The 20,153-nt window shown below is 37.6% G+C and overlaps 1 protein-coding gene across 3 annotated transcripts in view; it reads right to left on the reverse strand.

Annotated features, from left to right (window-relative positions):
• Nucleotides 1-894: 894 nt before the first annotated feature.
• TTC1 (tetratricopeptide repeat domain 1) overlaps nucleotides 895-20,153 on the reverse strand; it is a 33,598-nt gene continuing 14,339 nt past the window's right edge. For all 3 annotated transcript variants that reach the window (XM_062587226.1, XM_062587225.1, XM_062587227.1), the window contains exons 4-8: nucleotides 19,121-19,233; nucleotides 16,677-16,713; nucleotides 14,758-14,906; nucleotides 8,411-8,465; nucleotides 895-1,555 (exon numbers count right to left, since the gene is read on the reverse strand). In XM_062587226.1, coding sequence (XP_062443210.1) covers nucleotides 1,422-1,555; nucleotides 8,411-8,465; nucleotides 14,758-14,906; nucleotides 16,677-16,713; nucleotides 19,121-19,233 — 488 coding nt within the window. In that variant the 3' untranslated portion in view covers nucleotides 895-1,421. The remainder of the gene's footprint in view (nucleotides 1,556-8,410; nucleotides 8,466-14,757; nucleotides 14,907-16,676; nucleotides 16,714-19,120; nucleotides 19,234-20,153) is intronic.

Raw genomic sequence — 20,153 nt, forward strand, 5'->3', positions numbered from 1 at the left:
TCTTTTAAACATATTACCTGCAGACTTGATATCTAGTTTACAAATTATCAGGCAACTATACAGTAAAAAAACTAAATGTAGCAGGACAAGAGTTAAACAGCAACAGTTTTATCAGCCTCCCATGTCTGCCCAAAGCGAAGAACAACAGCACGAAGAACTGTTCCCCCTCAACACACCTGAGCTTGAGAGATGCCCCTTTCAGGCATATCAGTGTAAAGACTCAAGGCACGCAACTGCTAAAAATTTCAGCCCTTAAGTACATAAAAGAGTTCCTGAAATAAATTTAAGATGACAACTAATAGCCAACAGGCAGCTACCACTAATTATTTAATTAAATCATGATTTAAAACCTGCACAGAGAAAACTGAAAAAAAAAAAAAAAAGTGCCTCGAACAAAGATTTCAGCACTGGTATTATTAAAAAAAAAAAAAAAAAAGCAGTTACAAAAGATACTGTTTTTCCAAAATCTGAAGGACCAGCTTGAATACCACATGTATAAAAATATTTCAAAATTCTCTGGGTCTAGTACACTATGAAGATCATTTGCAATCGATGCTAATGTCACTTATTTGTTTTCCATTATGAATATCTGCATATGAATGAATCTCAGACAAGCAAATTCCAACAATTTTATGGTACCATTACAAAGTATAAGTACTTCGTACATAGCTTGTCTGTCATCTTCAGAAAAAATAAAGAAAAACTCTGGTGTAAGGGTAGCCTCAAGGTTGATTCACTGATACCACTATAAACAAAACAAAAAAAAAGTAAAAAAAAATCAAATGCCTCAAGTGTCTTGCAAATTTGTTATCTGTGAGTAGTTACAAGCATTTTTAACAACAAACCACCATAGGAAGGATTCATATGAGGTAAGAACTTCACAAACCAAACCAGCAGAAATATCAAGCCTTTATTACAAAGAAAAGTATTCCACAGAAGAGGCTGGCTTGCTTGCATGCATGCTGTCAGTCATATTCACCTGCTAAGTGTGAAGAAGTGCTTCTGCTAGATTCATTAACTCCCCAGGACACTACTAGGCTTTGTATTTGGCTACAAGTGCATGGGTATTTTGATTCAACTGAATTGCTCGCTAGAATTTTGTTGCCAGCATTGAATGAGCCAAAGAATGAACCTGTCTGTCAGGCAAGCTAAACACCACAACAGGGAATGGGGAGTAGAGGGAAAAAAAAAATAATAATAATAAAAAAAAAAATCACACACTGGACAAAGTTATCACTAAGAGAAGTCAAATGACTTGCTTTACATCCACATTGTAAGTAATTCCACAAGCAGGTAAATGAATATGCTCGAGTCTATCTTTGCTTGGATAGATTGATAAATGTTTGCAGAATCCTTTCACTGATACATGCAAGCACCTGGTCAGGAAGCCTGAAAGCCAGCAGAACTAGACTCAATTCATGTTATCTGTTGTTATTGGGATTTTGAACAAAGTTAATGGAATATGAACCAGTTGATGAATCCTGTTTTATCTGGAAATTTTCTGTTGATAAGCCAAATGGGCGGAGAACCAAATTCCCAAGATCCTTCAGTTTGCCTACAACAAAAAAAGAGAAATAATGTGTAAGTAAATAGGCAGAGGGAAAGACTCCACTGAATATGCCCAACTACACAGTTCAGCTGTAAAAGGTTAAGGTAAGTGCTGTGGAAGTGTCTCCAGTTTGTTAAATACTCAGGCTCAAGAGAATTAAAGAAATTCTAACTGTGATATAGTAACTGTTAACTTTGGAGTTGAAAACAGATCCCTTCACCAATCCTGAATGGTCCATCAGGCAGCCCTGCCAAAAACTCAGGGTTGTGGCTATCTAGAAGTGTCTGATTTCCTCAATCACAGGCTCTTGACGTGAGTTTCATAACTCATAACAAGGCACTGCTCTCCCACATGCTTAACCCTGGATTTAACCTCTGATAACTGCCAACACTCAATTTTCAAATGCAAAGTTTTCAGGTCCTACCATTTTCAGTGTAGCTATAGGTCTGTAAACATTCAAGTGTAACTGCCCAGTTTCCTAGACTTCCAAAATAAAGTGAAAAAGAAAAGCTTCAAACTCTATTTGTAATTATTAAAATCTCCTTTTACATGTGTATATTGATATAAGGAAAAATAAAACAATCTTCCATGCAAATTCATTTGCGCCTGCAGTTATATTTGAAGTATATAGTAACATTACAGCCATTTTGCTTGCAAAAACCTTGGCACATGTTTAAAGATATGGCATCATGAATTTACCTTCAAAACTACAACTCTCTAGTTAATTTATCACTGTTAAGAGTTCTAAGCAATCACTATTTAACAAGCATCGTTACATTTATATAGGGTATGACAGTTAATAAAATCTAAAGGCCTCTATTGATATATACTAGAAAAGCTTTCCAACTCTTTAAATACAAGTCTTGCTACCACCTAAATAAGGAGGATGACAAAAAAGGAAAATCCTTTTTTTTTTTTTTTAAAAAAAAAGTCATCTCTATACAGAGATGATAGAATAGATAAACAGAATAGATAAAACGTATGAAATTAAACAAGTAGAGGTTGCTCTAAACAACAAATTAAACAAGAAGCTTCAACGTTGACTGAACACTGGCTAGCTGAGCTGCTGGCATGACACCGCAAAGATGAAGGAAGATGGTTGGTTTTCAAAGGAAAGCATTATTTTCCTCCTGGCTTTGATACAGAATTGTAGACTAATTCCCAAGGAACAAAGAAGAGAAGTTTGTACAAGTTGACGCCAGCCCTAGTTTTGCATCCACAGGCTACATACATCTTCCGAGAAGTCTTCTACTGTTACTAGATCTTCAAGACAACAGATGCCGTTTTGTAGGGAGTTATGTGTGCACATGGAGGGGGAAGAGCAACAACATGGAAAGCTGGCATGGAGCAAGCCCAATTAAGCTGCTAATGCAGTCACAGTCACGGAACTAAGAAATGTGTAAATGCCACACCTATTCCTACTTCTATATATACATGCTTTCTGTAGACCAGCTCAGTTATGAAACGTGTTCTACATTATTTTAGACATCTTCTCCTTTGAATACATTCAGAGAATTTAGAAGTAAAGAGCAGCCTCATCTGACACATTAGAATTTAACTGCAAACTAATACGAACTCCTACCATATATATGCATATATAAAAAAGCATCCAAGACAAATTCTCCCTTGAAGCTGCCTGTTTCTGCCCAGCAGTGCAATTGTCACTACTGCCATTTACTAAGTTTCTTCACTACAACACACAGAACACTCAGAATTTAATTAGGGCTCTGTTACTAAGCCATACAGAAGCAGTAACTTCACAATAATGATGTAGAAGTACAGAAACATAAGGAGCAAAGTCCTACACAAGTCCTGTACAAAAAGAGACAGGCAGTATTTATGCTATACAAATGGAGTACAAAGGGATCAAGCGATTTGCCTCGCATGACACGGGCAGCCTGTGCCCATGCTCAGAACAGAAATCGTATCAAAGTCTTAACTTACCCAACTGATGCAAGAAGTAAGGGGCAAACTGTCTGGCAACAGCTAACCCGGCTTGAACACCACCACAATAAACCAAAATATACTATTGCTTCAATCACCTCTGCAAGAGTTAATTGGGGCAGGGGCACCTTTTTTGAATACAGATTCACAGAAAATACATGAAGACAGCTGAGAGAAAAAAGAATGTAAGCCTTTTTAATCTAAAGAAACTCAGAACTGCATAAAGAAATGGTTATCATTACCATCACATTTTTAAGTATGCCAGCGTAATTAAGAGCTTGTGTTAAAGTGCAGGTTCACAACTGAGTTTGAGATTTGTGTAATTATTTTAAAGCAAGACTAATCTTTGGAGGATCAAAATGGAAATTTCTGCAGGAAACAAACACACACAACCTTAGTCAACAAAAGCAATCAATTTGTAGAACAGTATTTCTCTTCAATTTGATTTTTTCCTGTTTAGATTAACAGATGAAGTGGTCAAGTGATTTGGACAAGGTCATTCCAGTGAGTGGCTCAGCTAAAATTAGCTTTGTTGCACCAGTCTTTTTAACCTATACTATATTTAAGATAAATGAACTATTAAGCCAAGCTGGTAATTTTTACACTGCATCCAAAAAACATTTTGGTTATAGAACAGTGATAGAGATGCTCTGAAGAGCTTTACAGAGATGAATAGTTGCTATGTACTTTTGGACAAATGATTGGTCATTGCTTAGCTTCAAGCTTTGGGGTGAGATGAGTCTTTGTCCAGCAGTGGAAGAACCCTGGCAGAATCTGGCATTCCTAGAGCCAGTTGTAAACAGTTTACAAGTTATCCAAGCCTTGCAGCTGGCTCAGGAGCAGGCAGACAAATTTGCCTGTTTCAGGAAACAGTGAAAGGTCTCTTCTAATCAGAGTTAGTATGATGGCTCCTTTCCGGTCATACCAGAGTCAATAAACACAGAACAACTGTCTCGGTATTCTTGCTTGCAGCTAGGCCCGTTCTTTGGGGGAGGCTAAAGACTGTGTGTTATATTTTGTACTATATTCTTCATCTCACCCAGCTTTGATTGAATAATTAAACAATACAACCATAGGTCACTTCCCTATTCAATCATTTAAATCCACATACAGCAACATCTTTTGGTGCAGCCACATTTATTAAATTGTTAATGAAGCAGAAGAAAGCCTTGCCTTTTCCAGGAACAAGAGCCCAAAGCACTGCTCCTGCTGCTTTGAGCACATAAACCCATCATTGTAGGAAAGCACTGTTTCCTCCTCCCCCACTCTCCTTTCATCCCTAAATTAAGATTTGTAGTTTAGTCCACTCTCCTCCCTTCTCAGCCCTCCTCCCTCCCACCCCCCCCCCCAAAAAAAAAAAAAAAAAAAAAAAGCACTCTCTTAAAAGAGAGACTGTGCATGAGGGAGGGGAGGAAAAAAAAAAAAGCAAGCGTGTGGAGCTGTGACTCAGCTCCAAAGCCTTCTCAGCAGCCAGAGGATGCTCGTGTTGTGAGAGCATAAAGGAAGAGAGCCACATAGATTTAAGAACTACTTTTAAAAAATGTACTATAAATTAAGCTTTCACTATGTTGTGAAACTCCAGTAAACTGAGGTTAGCTGCTACTGAGCAAACTTCACTGACAAGTGGCAGCACCCATCTGCAAAGACGGAATGGAAAATATGAAAATAATTTAAATGCCAACACCAGCTTTGAAAAAGTTAAACCTTTGCAAAAAAGACACAGCAGAAATGAACTTGGTTTGGCAATAAAGCATCTATACATACATATATATTTATATATATAAATATATATAAAATTTTTAAATGTCATCAACTTCATTAATCACATGTGCTATCACTTGCATGCAAGAATTCATAGGTAGTCTGAAAGAAAAATCCAGCCAAGAATGTGTACTCTTATTTACACACAATCACTTAAGAAGTTGTGGTTTCAGCTTCTTACAAACTATGTGGTAACAAGCTGTAGCATAGGAAAACAGGAAACATTTGGAGAACGAAAAGGAGGCACTTCTTTTTTTAGTTTTTTTTTTTTTTTTTTTTGTATGCAGTTCTAGTCATGATAGGTTATTCAGCTGGTAAAAAAAAGAGAGAGAGAGAGAGAAGAAATAAAAGCCTAGAAAAGCCTAGAAAAAAAACAGTGTTACCAGCTGATTCCTTGACTACCATAGGAATTCAGTGCAACCCCAAACTTCAAAGAAGCCAAAGCATGAAGTGTGGCATTCTTTGAGACGCTGTTATTTATTTAAGCTTAAGGCCAGTGCTGCCAGGGCAGGCCTGGCTCTGCCTTGAACTACTGGATGCGTCCAACTTGCTCTCCAGGAGCCAGGAAACCTGGGGTACAGCCCAGGGGCACTGCCACTGGCTTTGCTGGGAGAAAGCAGGGGAATGCTTGCATGCCTTGGCACCATTTACCAATAACCAGATAATCTCCTAAGAGATTACAGCAAGCAATTATCTATTCTGACACAGTACTCAGTGGATAACTGCCATTAACCAAGTCCTTGAAAAAGTTGAACCAGCTTAAAACAAATATATGGTACAGCAAAACCAATCCATACAATTGTCTCAACCACCAGGCTATTTCAAGTTTGTCTTCTTTCCCTTTTTCCAGAACTCCTACCTGCAGCTGTAAGTGTCTGTCTTTGACCTCACGTAGAGCAGCAGCATTTTGAAAATCTTAGGAAGTATTTTTCTCCCAGGCCTGCATCATTGGACCATGATGTCCCTATTTCCTCTCTTGCAGACAGGATACAGGGAATTTAATAACACTTTAAAAATGACTCTGGTTACCACCATATTCCAAATTTAATTTCAAATGTCCTATTAAGAGAATGTATTACAGAAAAATTCCTCAATTTGTTACACTAATGATTACAAGCACAGCTGAGAATGAAACATCACCCAGCCAAATGGCATCATGTAATTTTGACAACAGATACAACAATTTGTGAATCCTGTCACACACAAGAGCCAAGGACATGTATGGTTAGATGCTGCATTACCTCACACTTACTCTGGCTGTCCTGCCTGGCTGTTTACATCAGTGCATCTCCTTGTACATACTTAACATCATTGAGAAGAGATTTAAGAGAACATCCTTCTCCAGAATCCCAACAGAGGCAGCCTGAGCTGGTTCTCCAGAAACCAATCCAAACCTGAAATCCTAATTGCCCCTGGTTTCATAGCTTATAGAAAAGTCAAACCTAATCAGAAATCTAGGCAAAAATTAGCAGTCTGAGACTGGGCTGTAATGACAGTTTATAATGCTAAGTTTGTTTGTGGAGTCCCTTGTGATTAGTGAGGTCCTTTGTACTATTGTTATCAATGTCTAAAGGGAGAATTCAAAGAATTTCTTTGAATTCAAAGAATTTCAAGAACTGCTTTCATATTACTCAATGTTGAGACCAATCTCCTACAACTATGCATCATCCTACTAACAGTTTTCTGCATTTGTCACTTATTTATACTCCTATCACACAATCTTATTTACCTCTGGCATATTTTAAGTAGCTCCTGACAGCAGCTGTAGAAAGCCTTATTGCAACTTTACTCAAATTTACCAGTGCAAGATAGTAGAAAACAAGAGCAAGTTAGACTCACAGCACTGCATTCAGAAAACATTCAATTAAAGAAAAACCCTGACTTCAGCAGAAGCCCTTGAAACAGTCTCTTCTTCTCAAGTATTTTAAGAATTAGTGTTAATAGTATGAAAGACACTGAGTTTATTTAACCCAATTCTCCAAAGACATCCTCTTCCCCTTTCCTAACCCAAACCCTCAAGTCTACTCATCTTAAAATAGTATTTCAGCCATTGTACATTACTGCATACCTTGTGTGGATTTTCTAAATAATAGAAATGAAAAGAAATAAAAACTCATTTTAATTAGGTCTGAATGACTTATGCTGTGTCTGAACCTATAAGAAAACACAAATTCTTTTAACTAGGAAGCAATAGGCAACATTGGCAGAAGCTTTCTGCAGGTGGGTGAGTTTGTTTTTTTTGAGGGGGTAGGTTCTCCCCCAAACTATTATGAATGCTTAGTTTCCATGAAGCTGAGACTTGTGTAAGGAAGTGCTTTATTCTTATTAATATTACACATGAAAACCAATCTTACTTGGACAATCAGCTTTAAATAGCTATGCTTTTGAAATATATCACTATTTCAAATACTATCCAAGCAATACAATACAATGATGGTCGGGGGGGGACATATATTTAAATTAGTTATATTAAACTCTTTTCTTTAAACAGTTTCAAACAGCAGTATCCTTTAGTACAGAATTGTAAAAGTCAAATCTAACCAGACATTGAACAATGTAGTTAGGAGATCTGATGCTATTCCTAGCAATGCCTAAGGCCTTTTTACAATGCTAGGTAGGTTTGCTTCAGCCTCCACATAAACAAAATTGAGAAAATTCAGAACACTGAATAGATAGGAAGGCTTGGAAGTCTACAGGTAGAAAATGCTACATAAGGAACCAAATTTATTTCTTCAGATGCAAGATCAAATATATCTGTGCATCATCTGGACAACTTTTCAGTTAAAGGTTTGATGAAAACCCTATCTTTGCTTTTTTTTTAAAAGGGAACATTCCTTTTAAAAGTTTACTTGCAGGGCAGGAAAGAACGCAGGCATAATAGTTCTATTTCACATCATTCTTTTTCATGCATCAAAATTAAATTAAGAAGTCTGATTATTTTTCTTTAAATTTAATAATTTTCTCAGTAAGAGATTATATGGCTACAACTTTCTATTGATAAAATTAAGCAATATAAAACTGGAAAGTTGTTTAATACAGAACAAGCATTTCCTTCTTTAAGTTTTATACAAGAGATCTGTGTAGTCATGCATTTTTATTTTCCTAGTTGACTATTAACATTATTATGGAAGCAATTTATATGTACAAGCTACTCACCTAACATTTCTTTCTTTAACTTTTCATTCCGTTCTTCAATTTGTCTAGGTAATCGCTGTGGGAAATGAGAGGAAAAATTGGAATTAGATGCATGCTTTCAACAATACTGTGGGTTACCGTGGTTGATTTGCATACCCATACCCAGGATGGCTTAAAAGAAATCTTTATGTCAAACTGACCCTTTCATCTTATTTGGGAAACCTATATTCACCCTATTACATCAGTTCACACAAACAGTAAGCTGTAATTTGTAAGTGCAGGTTTCATACAGGCATACATTTTTACTGCTGAAAAAACAAAGTCTGATCTGTTTTCTGGTATTTTATTCTGGTATATATTATCTGGACAAGTTTATGGAATTTAGGAGGCTTAGAATTAAAGTATATTTTTAGCCCTATCTCCTGTGCTGCATGCATTTAAATTTGGTAGAAGAGACTGAAGGAACTAGCAAGCATAACATTTGACTTTGAACATAAACACAGAGATGTATGGAAAGACACAGCCATGAACTCAGCTCTTGCTGGCATGACACTTCAAGGAAATCTGTATTATGAAAAGATGAAGAAAGATGTAAGTATGAATATTTTATCAGAACACCACTGAATTAGTTGTCTATGAACTTCAGGATATAGTTTAATGAGCAGCATCTTATTATGCCATCTATGTCATGCTTCTAAAGAGGAGAGGGTATTACAAATGAGTGCCTTGATCTGGCAATTTTCATTGTATGAAGCAAAGTCCAGTAGTTAAACTTGAGCTCCAAGTAAAAGTTTAGGAGCTTTTTCCCACCTCTTCAGAACTGGTGCCAGTGTTAAGATCTCTTATACCACCACAAACAGAAAACTTGCAAATGCTTCTAATGAGCATTAAGTAACTGCATGCTCTGTGCACTCCTAATAATTACAGATTCCCATTTATGCCTAAAACAGCTGTGACTCATCTCCTCTCTTTACATAGTAATCATGTTTTGCTAAATGAATGCTATGACCACTTTTAACTAGAATTTTACATTCACTACAACTAAACTTACCATTGCATCATTTATACTATGTGGCAGTTTACATCAGTTAAAATACAGTACTGAAACAAAATATAGCATGAATGACAGACATTTTTAAATAGGTCTTTTTCATACTTTCAGAAGTAACTATTTCAAGCTTTTATACTATGCTTATCACCATATATTCCTGCCATTTCAGGACACAATTATAGGTGTAACTATACTCTCTCTTCTTGTGGAGGTCAGAGCAAATGAGACAGATCTACTCTAATGGTGCTATCAGTAAATTAATTACAGTTGCTGACTGTGGTAACAGGTGTGGGATTCACTCTGCACACACTCCCCTTGTGATAATTGGCTTCTGAACAGAGTTAAAGAACTCAATTTCCTGATCCTGTTCTTTCCTGTAATTTATAGCTCCAGTTATCATATATGGGTCTGTCATTCTGATGATATCACTACAGTAAAATAAGATGTTCACCTCAAGAAAAAGCGCCTTGACAAGGCAGCCTGATTATTCTTTCCTTTCAAAGCAGCATACACTGGTGAAGACAAGCAAATACAGTCCATTTTCTGCAGTAATGGGGAAGAGAAGCAGTATGTCACAGGAAATCAGATAAACGAATACTAAGGAATATAACACAGACAAAAGGATGGCTAAGCCTGAAACCGGCCCAGGCCCAGTATCACCACCAGTGAGCCAGATCTAATTAGCCCAGTCAGACCACATGTGACTTCTGCCAGCCCAGGGGGGCTTATTAAGTTGGGTGAAATCTGGACCTGAGCTGGCCACAGGAAAACGTGTGGCTATCCACAGGCTCTAACTTCAGTTTAGGCTGTGGCTGTGAGATTTACTTAATCTTGGATTGGTTTGACATACATGGCACCTCTCTTCAGCAGGAAATGAAGGCACAAATAATAGATCTGAAATACATGTTCCATGTTTTGTCCATCTGAATATTAATATTCTGTAGACTCGCTATTTCTTATCTCCCCCAAAATACTTGCAAAAGTTAGCTAGCTATAGAAAGGTGTCCATAAGCACAGCTGTTTCTTATGTGTTTATGACACTTCTTTCAAAGTACAGCTTCTTTTTGGTAATTAACACTGTATATCTGGCTTGCTAGTCCCTCAGAAGCTGTGTGGAAGCTAAAATTCACATAACACTTATACATCTGCTAAAAACAAAACCTTAAGATTGATACTACATAATTAAACACTTTCTGGAAAAGCATCAATAGGGATTATTTGGCCACAAAACACTAACTTCAAACTCTTTAATCTGGCATTGAAGATGTCAAAAGTAACTAAAGTGTGCCACACAGGGCTTTATAGTCAAAGCACTAATGCTGAACTACTGAAATAAGCAGCATCAAACTTACAGAGCAGATACGCCAAAACCACAGCAAAGAAATATTCTGTGATGAAGATTTTTTTTTTTAATATATCAATTAACACAAGTATTACATCTCGTAAAGCAGTATGCCAAATATTTTCTATACATAGAAATAAGGAGGATTGGTTCTAACAACAAATGAAGCTAGTTATTTGCGAATAGCCTTGATGCATCATTTTTATTATTAGTGTTGCTGGTGGTGGAAAAGTGCTGCACTATTTCTGCAGAGAGGAGTGGACTTCAGATTAAAATAAAGCAGAGCCTCTTAGTCCCCTGCATATTACACTCATGTTGATTACACACATGGAACTGACATTATAGTGAATTGTTTTCTGTTGTGAAGTTTCACTATGTTTAGAAGAATGCAGAACTAGCTGTCTTTCAGCACTTCATTAACAAATCTTCAAGAGAAGTGTTTTAAGCTAGTTTCAAAAGACAGCCCTGAAACTTGACATAGAACAGGAGCAACTCGGAGCAGAATGCCCTAAATCCCATTGAGGTGTAAATTGAGGGTGTTTTGTACAATATGGTCTGCACCACATGTCAGCCTAAAGTCTCTGCCTAATAAAATGAGGCCAAGCAGCACAAGGCATCTGTAACAGTCAACCTCTGTACTTCCTAGCTACAAAATCACTGCTCATTCTAAAACATTCTTGAAAGATGGCCAGGAAGAACATTCTTTTCTAGGACAAATCTCTACTGGTTCCTGAGCAAGGGCTTATTCGTAAAATTCTTAGAGATGAGGCATACTCACTGAAGGAAGATCATGATATTGCTGTATGTATAACTATAGAGGTTTCTAATCAGCCAAAACATGTGTGTTTTAAACCCCTTACATTTCACACCACCTACTGACACTGCTCTTGATCTATGGTGTTGATGGCTGGTGGTTCATGACAATCCATCTGGTCTCCACAGCTGTTGAAGGGTTGCTAAAACACACTGAGAGCATGCACCTCCTCTACACTAATATTATTTTACCAAGTAACTAAACAGATTAGATTAGATCCAGAAAGAGGTCTAAGATCATGTTAAGAGACTACAGAATACTCTAGAAACTACAAAAACTAAACGTTATCATTTTCTTTACAAATGTCAGCAGACATTTAGTTGAATTACTGGATCAGTTAAGTGACAGTCTCAGCTAGAAGACTGAACGAGGCCAACACATATATACATCTCTAGACTATGATAGACCCATCACATTCACTACCCATGCAGTAACGATGTTTGACAAGCTTGTCATTTACTAGGCCATCGCCAAGAGCTAGGTGCTAAAGCACTCCCCTGCTCTCAACCAGATGCAGGCAACAAACATCAGGGGGTTGTTTCACAGTACAGTAAACTGACTTTGTCACGGGCTGCTACCGAAAGGGACGGCCCTAGTCCCTGCACTACCTTGGCCACATGTTCTTTCCTTCTCCCTGGCACTTGCACTAGGACTTGCCTGATGCCAGAAAGCCAATGCGTCCATCGAAAGCTATTCACTTTCGGGCTTTCTGGTTGCTGGCTTTTTTTGTGTTGCTGTTTTTCCTTTTGGCAGAGCTAGCTGTCTGCCGGACACAGGACCAGCTGTCTCAATAGGGTCAGAAAAGGGCTAGTACCAGGGCTGGTGCCAGCACCAGGAAAGCAACCAAACGACATCTGGAGCAGCAGGCAGCTGGCAGATCAGCTTAGCTGTTTTCTGCAACCGCACCCTTAGCATGCACAGCACTAATAGGAGTTACACAGCTAAGCAGAATATTTTTCTGCCATCAGTGTAACTGATCCAGTCCCATAGGAAATAATTTCAGGCAAGGCTTCCTATCTAATATGCTATTAAAGCAGTTTCTAATCTGACACCTACAACACTGTATTATAGTGGGCGGGAAGTCCGTACTAATGATTTATTTTCTCCAGTGGAGAATTAAATCACCTAAAACTGATTTCAAACAGATTTTGACATTAATGTATACAAAGTGCTTTTAGAAAAGATTCTGGGAGTGAATACACATGATTTTCTTTCTTCCATGGTGTAGAATATAGTGCAGATTCACTGACAGGAAGGTGAACCTCAGGTAATCATGCTCTCTGAAAATTTAACCAATTAAAAAAAAAAAAAATCAAATACCATCAGATGGATTCAGGTGCCCAGCTAAGTACTGTTTTAAAATTATATCCATTTATCTTAACCAAAAACTGCTTTTACTTCCATTTTTACCTGCAGAAGATGGGCAACTCTTTACAGGGACTGGAAGGCTTGTTAAGCCATTCACCTATCATGACCTGAAGCGCCCACTTCGAGTGACCACCATTATATTCTTGACAGCAGCTGCCTTTCATAATACACATTCCTTCAAAACTACAGGCTGTCTAGCCTTATCCCTACCCCATTTATCCTTTCAAAATGCCTTCACAACTTGTTTCCAAATAGAAGAACAGCAAGCAGCCTTTAAGAGGAGCTTTATGTGCAGAACAGCTCTCCTTTCCTGCCACCTTTTCACAAATTCAGAGGGTCTTTTCAGAAGCTAAAGCCACTATTATTCTTCACATTAAGTATTAACATCCTAAATACCACTAGAAAAATCACTTCCTGCTGGTATGTTACACAGAGTTGCTTATAACCTCGAATTAACAGCTGTGGGAGTAACTTTAAATGCTCACTGAGTAGGGATTATTTACATGTTAAAACGGGGTTTCAGAAGTGCTAGGAATTTACGTTACCATTGGTCATCCTGTCCACAAACCCAAGGAAACTCTTACAGCATTTTCCTACACTTACGGAGATACGGCAAAGATTCCTCAGAAACCTTTAATCTTGAAGTATTTGTGCTCCAATGTCTGCTTTCAATCAACAATTACAATATAAAGCTGCAAAACTCATTTTGTTTGTTAATGAAGAAAGTAGCTGAATTAGGACACACTGCTGCGTGGCGCCATTTTATTCAAGTGAGAGACTAAATCCTTAAAGATTAATTGCAGATTTAAGCAAATGTTAGTAAAACAGCTCAAGGCTGCCAATACACACTCAAAGCATAGCAAAAAAAAGCAAATACGTCAAATCAAGAAACAAAAATATCAAAGTTTTGAAGTAGATTTACAGATAATTCAAACATAGCTAACAACTTTGATAGAAACTTCTTTGCCACCCCCAGAGTTATATAATCAACTCAACAGGAAAGTAATTATTTTAAAATTATGCCACAAAGGCATTTGACTGCAAATTCACCAACTGGAAAATTAACCCTACTGAAAGATAGGCTAACCAATTATTTATCTAGCAAAAACTGTGCTATGCAGTACCCGTATTCTGATCTCTAAATTGCAGATCCTCTTTGAAGCGATGGCTGCTAAAATGCAGCAGTGGTTTAGGATCAGGCAGTTTAGGATCAGGCAAGGACTAAAAACAGCCCATATGTCAGAGCTTCTGGCCTAAATCACATTTCTAGCACATGCACAGATGCAAATATCAGGAGAATCAGAAGTCTAAGGTTTGTTAGAGGTTTATCAGAATGTTATTTAACAGAGCATGTTTTGAAAGAAATATTATTTTAAAGAGATTACCGCATTGTAACAGTTCCATGATATTCTTGGGGGTGAATCAAATCAGAGCAAAGTACAAACTGTAGTATATTCAGTGATCAACTAGGTAGGTAGATGGTTGAGAAGGCCTGTTCAACAGGTGAAGTTGTAATTTTATGTTAACAGCTCTGAACACCCACACACACTTTCACACACATTTTAAGAAGCTTAAGAACTATGCTTTATAGACCTCAGAATGATCATGGAAGTTGCAGCAGTTCATAAAATTTTCCTTATACAAACGCAGAAGAGAAAAGCAGTACACTTCTTGATTTAAACTAAAGTTATTGCCACCGCCCATGAAGCAGCTTGCATAAGCAGCGCTATTTAGACCGGGAGAGAAAAGGCCTTGTTTTAAAGTTAGCCCAAAGGTTTGCTGAAAAAGCTTACCATGCAAGCTTCTCTGGCTTGATGAACTGATGGATCTTTTTCTAGGATTGTTTTATAATCTTCCAGAGCTTCATCTAGTTTTTCTGTTTTTTCATATAGTTCTGCTCTCCTCAGCAAGGCTCTAATATAGTTCGGATCTAATTCCACTGCTAGAAAACAAAAGCAAAGCACCACTTCACTTGAAACATTTCTACACCCCACTACACAGTGTGTATTAAATTCTTGATGTTAATAGTCATCATCTTTGTAACGCAGCTTAGAATCAAGCAGAGTAGCAGTTTAAAAGACAAGGCATAACTCAGAAAGGCATATCTTGCACTTGCATATGGAAGTAACGCAACTGATCCTGTTTCATTTAATGCCTATAATCTACCACTACATATAGACGATTTACAATGCACAAAAATGTTTAATTTTGCAATAATATATAATGCAGAGACTAGAAGTGAAGCTTGAGAAATTTGCAGGATACAAGATATATTTTTCCATCTTTTCTGTACATAGTAAGGATACATTATTAGCTATATCTAGAGTTACATACACCTGAAGAAAGATGTACCAGGGAAAGCAAGTACTTCCCTGCTTATCTCAGGGCAAGTTGAGACAAACTCCAGGAAAGCTATTGGTGTTCTTCTGAATTTACTGTAATATCAAACAGTTAAATTGGGTCGGGAATCCACAAACAGCTGTATTAGCTCTATGAGTTAGTAGAGAGGCATACTGATTGAGTTTAAGCTTATCCTTATTCTCTTGGCAGGCATGACCATGTTTACTGGTGCAGGACCGATCGTTAAATTTACCAGTAACTTGTTTAAGGTAATCTCTCAAGAATTTATTCCTTCAGTTTTCAGAGAAAGAGGCAGCATGAAAGACTGCCCATTTTATAACTGCTAAACCATTAAAATTGTTCTCAGGACAACTAAATCTAGGATCCTCCAGCGAAACATTCTGACTTATTTCTTCAGGAAGGACAAAGACAATGCTACAGTCAGCAAATTGCAGGTTAGTGTGAATTGCTCTGCTGTGCTCTTAAGTGTTGCATTGCAGTTTGTAAGCCAAGTCCCTGGGGAGTGTCAAGTGATGGTTGGTTTAAGTCTCTGCACTGGAAAGCAGACCAATTTCCTTTCAGCCACTATAAAATTAACAGAAGCGTTTTCAAAATGCACCACCACCAAAGCAAGGCAAAATCTCCAAATGACAGAGGTCAGCTGGAATTTGCTACCTTTTAGAATACTTTTAGCATATACAAACTCATATTTACTGTACAAGCAGTACTGACACCCAGCCACTGGATTAGTTTTCTGATTGTTAATTGGACTTTTCTTCCCAGCTGACATGGGGATTTTGACAAATATTCAAAGCATGGGTCAGTGGGTGGAAGCAAGAAAGCAATGCACAGCTGAAATGATTTCACCAGGAGTTGCAAAGATAAAATGAAGCAGGACAAGAACTGCAGAGCATAAGCCCTTGTGACAAAGCAAAAGCCTTGCATAGAAGGGACTTGATAATGCCTTTAATTCCATGAAGCCACACAATTCTTTGGAAACTGGAATTAAACTCAAGATCTTGGCGGGGGGAGGGGGGGAATAGCAGGTAGAAGAAGGTTTAAAATAATAGGTGTAGGAAAACAGTCTCCATTAAAAAAAAAGATTTTTCTGTTTAAAAAAAAATGTATAAGCAGTAGTCTTATTGATACAAGAGATCAGAAAATAAATTAATCCAGACAATAAAAACTTGATACTTGATAGACATTTCACAAAATAAATTCTAGATACAGGATTCACCTTCACCACAACTTTTCTACAAATTCTTTAAAGATTATTATGCCAAAAATTACAGCTTTGCAGAAAGGCACTAACTGGCATGATTTATGTATGAAAGATCTGGCACAAGAGCAGGACACAGGAAAAAAGCCATACCTTTGCTGCAGTCATTTAGGGCAGCTTCTGTCTTGTCCTAGAACATAAAAGAGTTATATTTAAATCATATTTCTTGAGAAACCAATTATTTACTATTGCAAACAAAAAGCTTTGTCAGACATTCCAAGAAACCTGGATATTCATCTAATCAAGGCTTTTCATAGCACTGCTTCTGATTCAGAGCTCTTTACCAGTGATTAGCTTCCTCTCTGTGCAGACTGCCAGCATTCAGATTGCACGGCTGTCCCACTAATCAGTTTGCACTAAACAGCTGGCAGCAAGCTACAGCCAAAAGGCTGAGTCACATCTGCAGGCCTTGGCTTAACTGAGCTACAGCCTTTCTACCTTCATCAATTAATTAAGAGGTTGGAATAGTTGATTCCCAAGACTCCTGGGTAAATTCTTGTCTGTATGAGATAAGACATTTTGAAAGCAGATACTGCCTTTAGCACTGATACAGCTTTCTCTATAAGGAACAACATGAGAAACTTCTTGATGTAGCAGAGAGAGGATTTTTGAGCACCCAGACAATGAAGATTCAATGCAGGCAATCTGTTCATAATGCAACACACACAAAAAGGCAAAAAGCACCTCCCCCCCCCCCAAAAAAAAAGGCAAAAGAGCTGAGACACAGATCCTGTTTTCATCTAAACTAAGGATAAAAAAAGAAGAATATGCAGAGGAAAATTATTCTGTGCTTATATTGAAGATCTAAGCAGTATTGATAAGGGTAGATGGTTCCTTCCTTTCTACACCAAAAGGAAGGTTTTCTTATCCCTAAAACAGAAACTATCCCCAAAGAATGCCTGACAAGCTTCTGTTTTAGTGCAAAGAAAATAGATACAGCAGGCATAAAAGAAAAAAACTTAATGATGTTGTTAATATTCTATTTTCAGGGCAACGTATCAGTCCATTAGGTTCTACTGATCTATACAGGTGAGCTATGTTTGTGTACAGTTTTATCATCTTTGTCTTCCTTAGAACTATTGGATTAGTTGCCCAATGACATGAATAGTTAATGTCTGGATTATGAGGAGCTTTTTCACTTTGCAGCTTTCATATTTGAAAGGTTTCAGCATCTCCTGTTACAGAATCCCATTTTTCCTAGTCTGTTCAAACAAGTTGGTAGCCCAAGAATGAGTTAGATAATTCTAGCTGAGCGAGAACACTCCAACGCTACCACAGAGTTCATTCATAGCTAAATATGGATGTAAGGTACATTGCTCAAGAACTGCATCTCTCAATACTGGAGACAGTGTAAGGAAGTTCACTTTGCAGGGGATAACCTGAGAACAGGAACTACTGCCATTTTTTCCCTATAATAATTTAGTCTTTAAAAGCAAAGGCAAAATTAAAGAGCAATTTCTCCTGAATTCTTTGTTTTATTCTAGGAAGAATAGATAACTTAGCACCATCTTTATAGCCTGAAGAGAAATAGTTTTGAAAGCATGATAATAAGCATGACAGAAAAGCTACACAAGTGCCTCAGACAACTAAATTTAGACTCCCAACACATGCCAGGAAAGCACACGAACGCTTGCGCTGAATGCTTGTTGCTAGGTCCTCCTAGCTCCTGCTGAGGTCAACTAACAGGATGTCCACAGGCTATGCAAGTTGAAAGAGGCATAAAGGTTCTCCTCCCCATCCTCCAGTTACAGGGCAGTGTAACAGCTTGTTTATAAAGACGAAATCCTCACTTATATCAAGAACTTTCAACTGTAATTTTTTTAAAATTCAGTATCAGCTTACAAGTTAAATTTTTGAGTTTCTATTGACACATATTTTGTGTTCTATGCCTACCACACTGCCTGAAGTGTGTCACTAACTTCTGTTAACATCTGGGCGCCTACCCTAGTGATATAGTAGAAAATACATAAAATAAGCAGTATTTGTTCTGTTGAGAACAAATGTCCTACTATATAGGTTTGTCCTGCTATACAGTAACCTGAAGGAAGCAGACTAACTGAATTGGTAAAGCCCAAGTTAGGAAGTCCATTTTAAGCTTCAAAATGCTTGAGGCAATTATACAACTATCCTTTTTTTTATTTTTTATTTATTTTTTTCTTTTTTTTAGCAAAACACTAACTAGCTATACATCTAAACCACCACTGCATGGTTTGAATATCCTAAACACGCTTAAAGATAGCTGTTGCCACACAGACTTTGAATCTAGTTAAGACAAACAGAATGGAAAAAAGCTTTTTAAACATAATGCAACAGAAGAATTTTGAACAACTGCTCCAACTGAAACTTTCAGTTTCATATTTCCCCTTCATAAAACTAAGTGTACCAGCATTTCTACTGGGAACACAAGAGATCAAGAAAACAGTAAAACCTGCAAACAATTTAATTCCTTTGCCATCATTTACATATCATTAGTATTTGACTTCATGATTGCATTTGTCATATAATCAATACACGTTGTTTAATAAAAGAATATTCACCTGTTTCATTTTTGCTGCAGCTCTGTTTGAAAACAAAACAGCTCTATCTTTTTGGAAGCAGGCTGGACAAATCCGCAGAGCCCTTGTATAAGAGTCTTCTGCCTCTCCATAGTCTGCAGGTGTAATAAGAAAAAGCAGAACGGACCATTTATTTCAACTGGCAGTAGAGTCAGTGAATCACATGGCTAAGATTTCTTTCGAAACATTTCTCAATACAAGATGCAATATTAAACTAGTGGTAAGACTCAGTAGTTGCTCTGACTATACAGACTCTGAACAATGCCCTGCCAGCCAACAAGCGTCTCAAAACAGAGCATTTATTTTTGCACACATCAGCTAACGACTGTCCAGGTGCTTCAAAGGGTCTGCTTATTTCTGATTAGGAAGCACTTCAGCAGACACTAGCAGCTCAGGCACACTGAAAAGATCTGCCAAAGAATATGTCAGGAAGAGGCTGTGGACGAAATTTCACAAAACAGCTAGGCCAACGCTCCCCCAGCAGCTCCTTTCTGCCTGCTCTGATGCTTACCTGAACTCATAAGCCAGTAAAAAAAGCCCAAAACCTAAGTGGTGAATCACTTTCTGCTAGCTGAAATGGCTCAAAAGTTTAAACAAGTGCCAGCGTTGGCTGAAGGGAAGAAGCAGGGCTCTGACCAAAAAGACCTACCTGTCTCATCTAAATCACTCTCAAGGATGCGATTGTCTAACAGTCAGCTCCCCAACAAACAGTCTGTGACACTACTCTTGCACACTCCTGTTAAATCTAGTGACCATGTAGCTTAATTGGCTGATGGCAGACAAAATACTCCTTTCGTTTGTGTGTTGCAGAATGACAGATTTTTCAGCTGACTTCATTTACTTGATTGCTGCATATAACACAGTGGATATAGAAGTACAGGGGAAGTGTATACAGAAACAAGGTCATCTATCATCAACAGTTGCCAGATCAGTCTAGGCATGAAATGAAACCAAATCCACTGTTACTATTACAAAAAATCTGGCAAGTGGAACAGGAAGATTTAAATTTAAATAG

The sequence above is a fragment of the Rhea pennata genome, chromosome 14 (assembly GCF_028389875.1).
Source record: "Rhea pennata isolate bPtePen1 chromosome 14, bPtePen1.pri, whole genome shotgun sequence".
Taxonomy (NCBI): domain Eukaryota; kingdom Metazoa; phylum Chordata; class Aves; order Rheiformes; family Rheidae; genus Rhea; species Rhea pennata.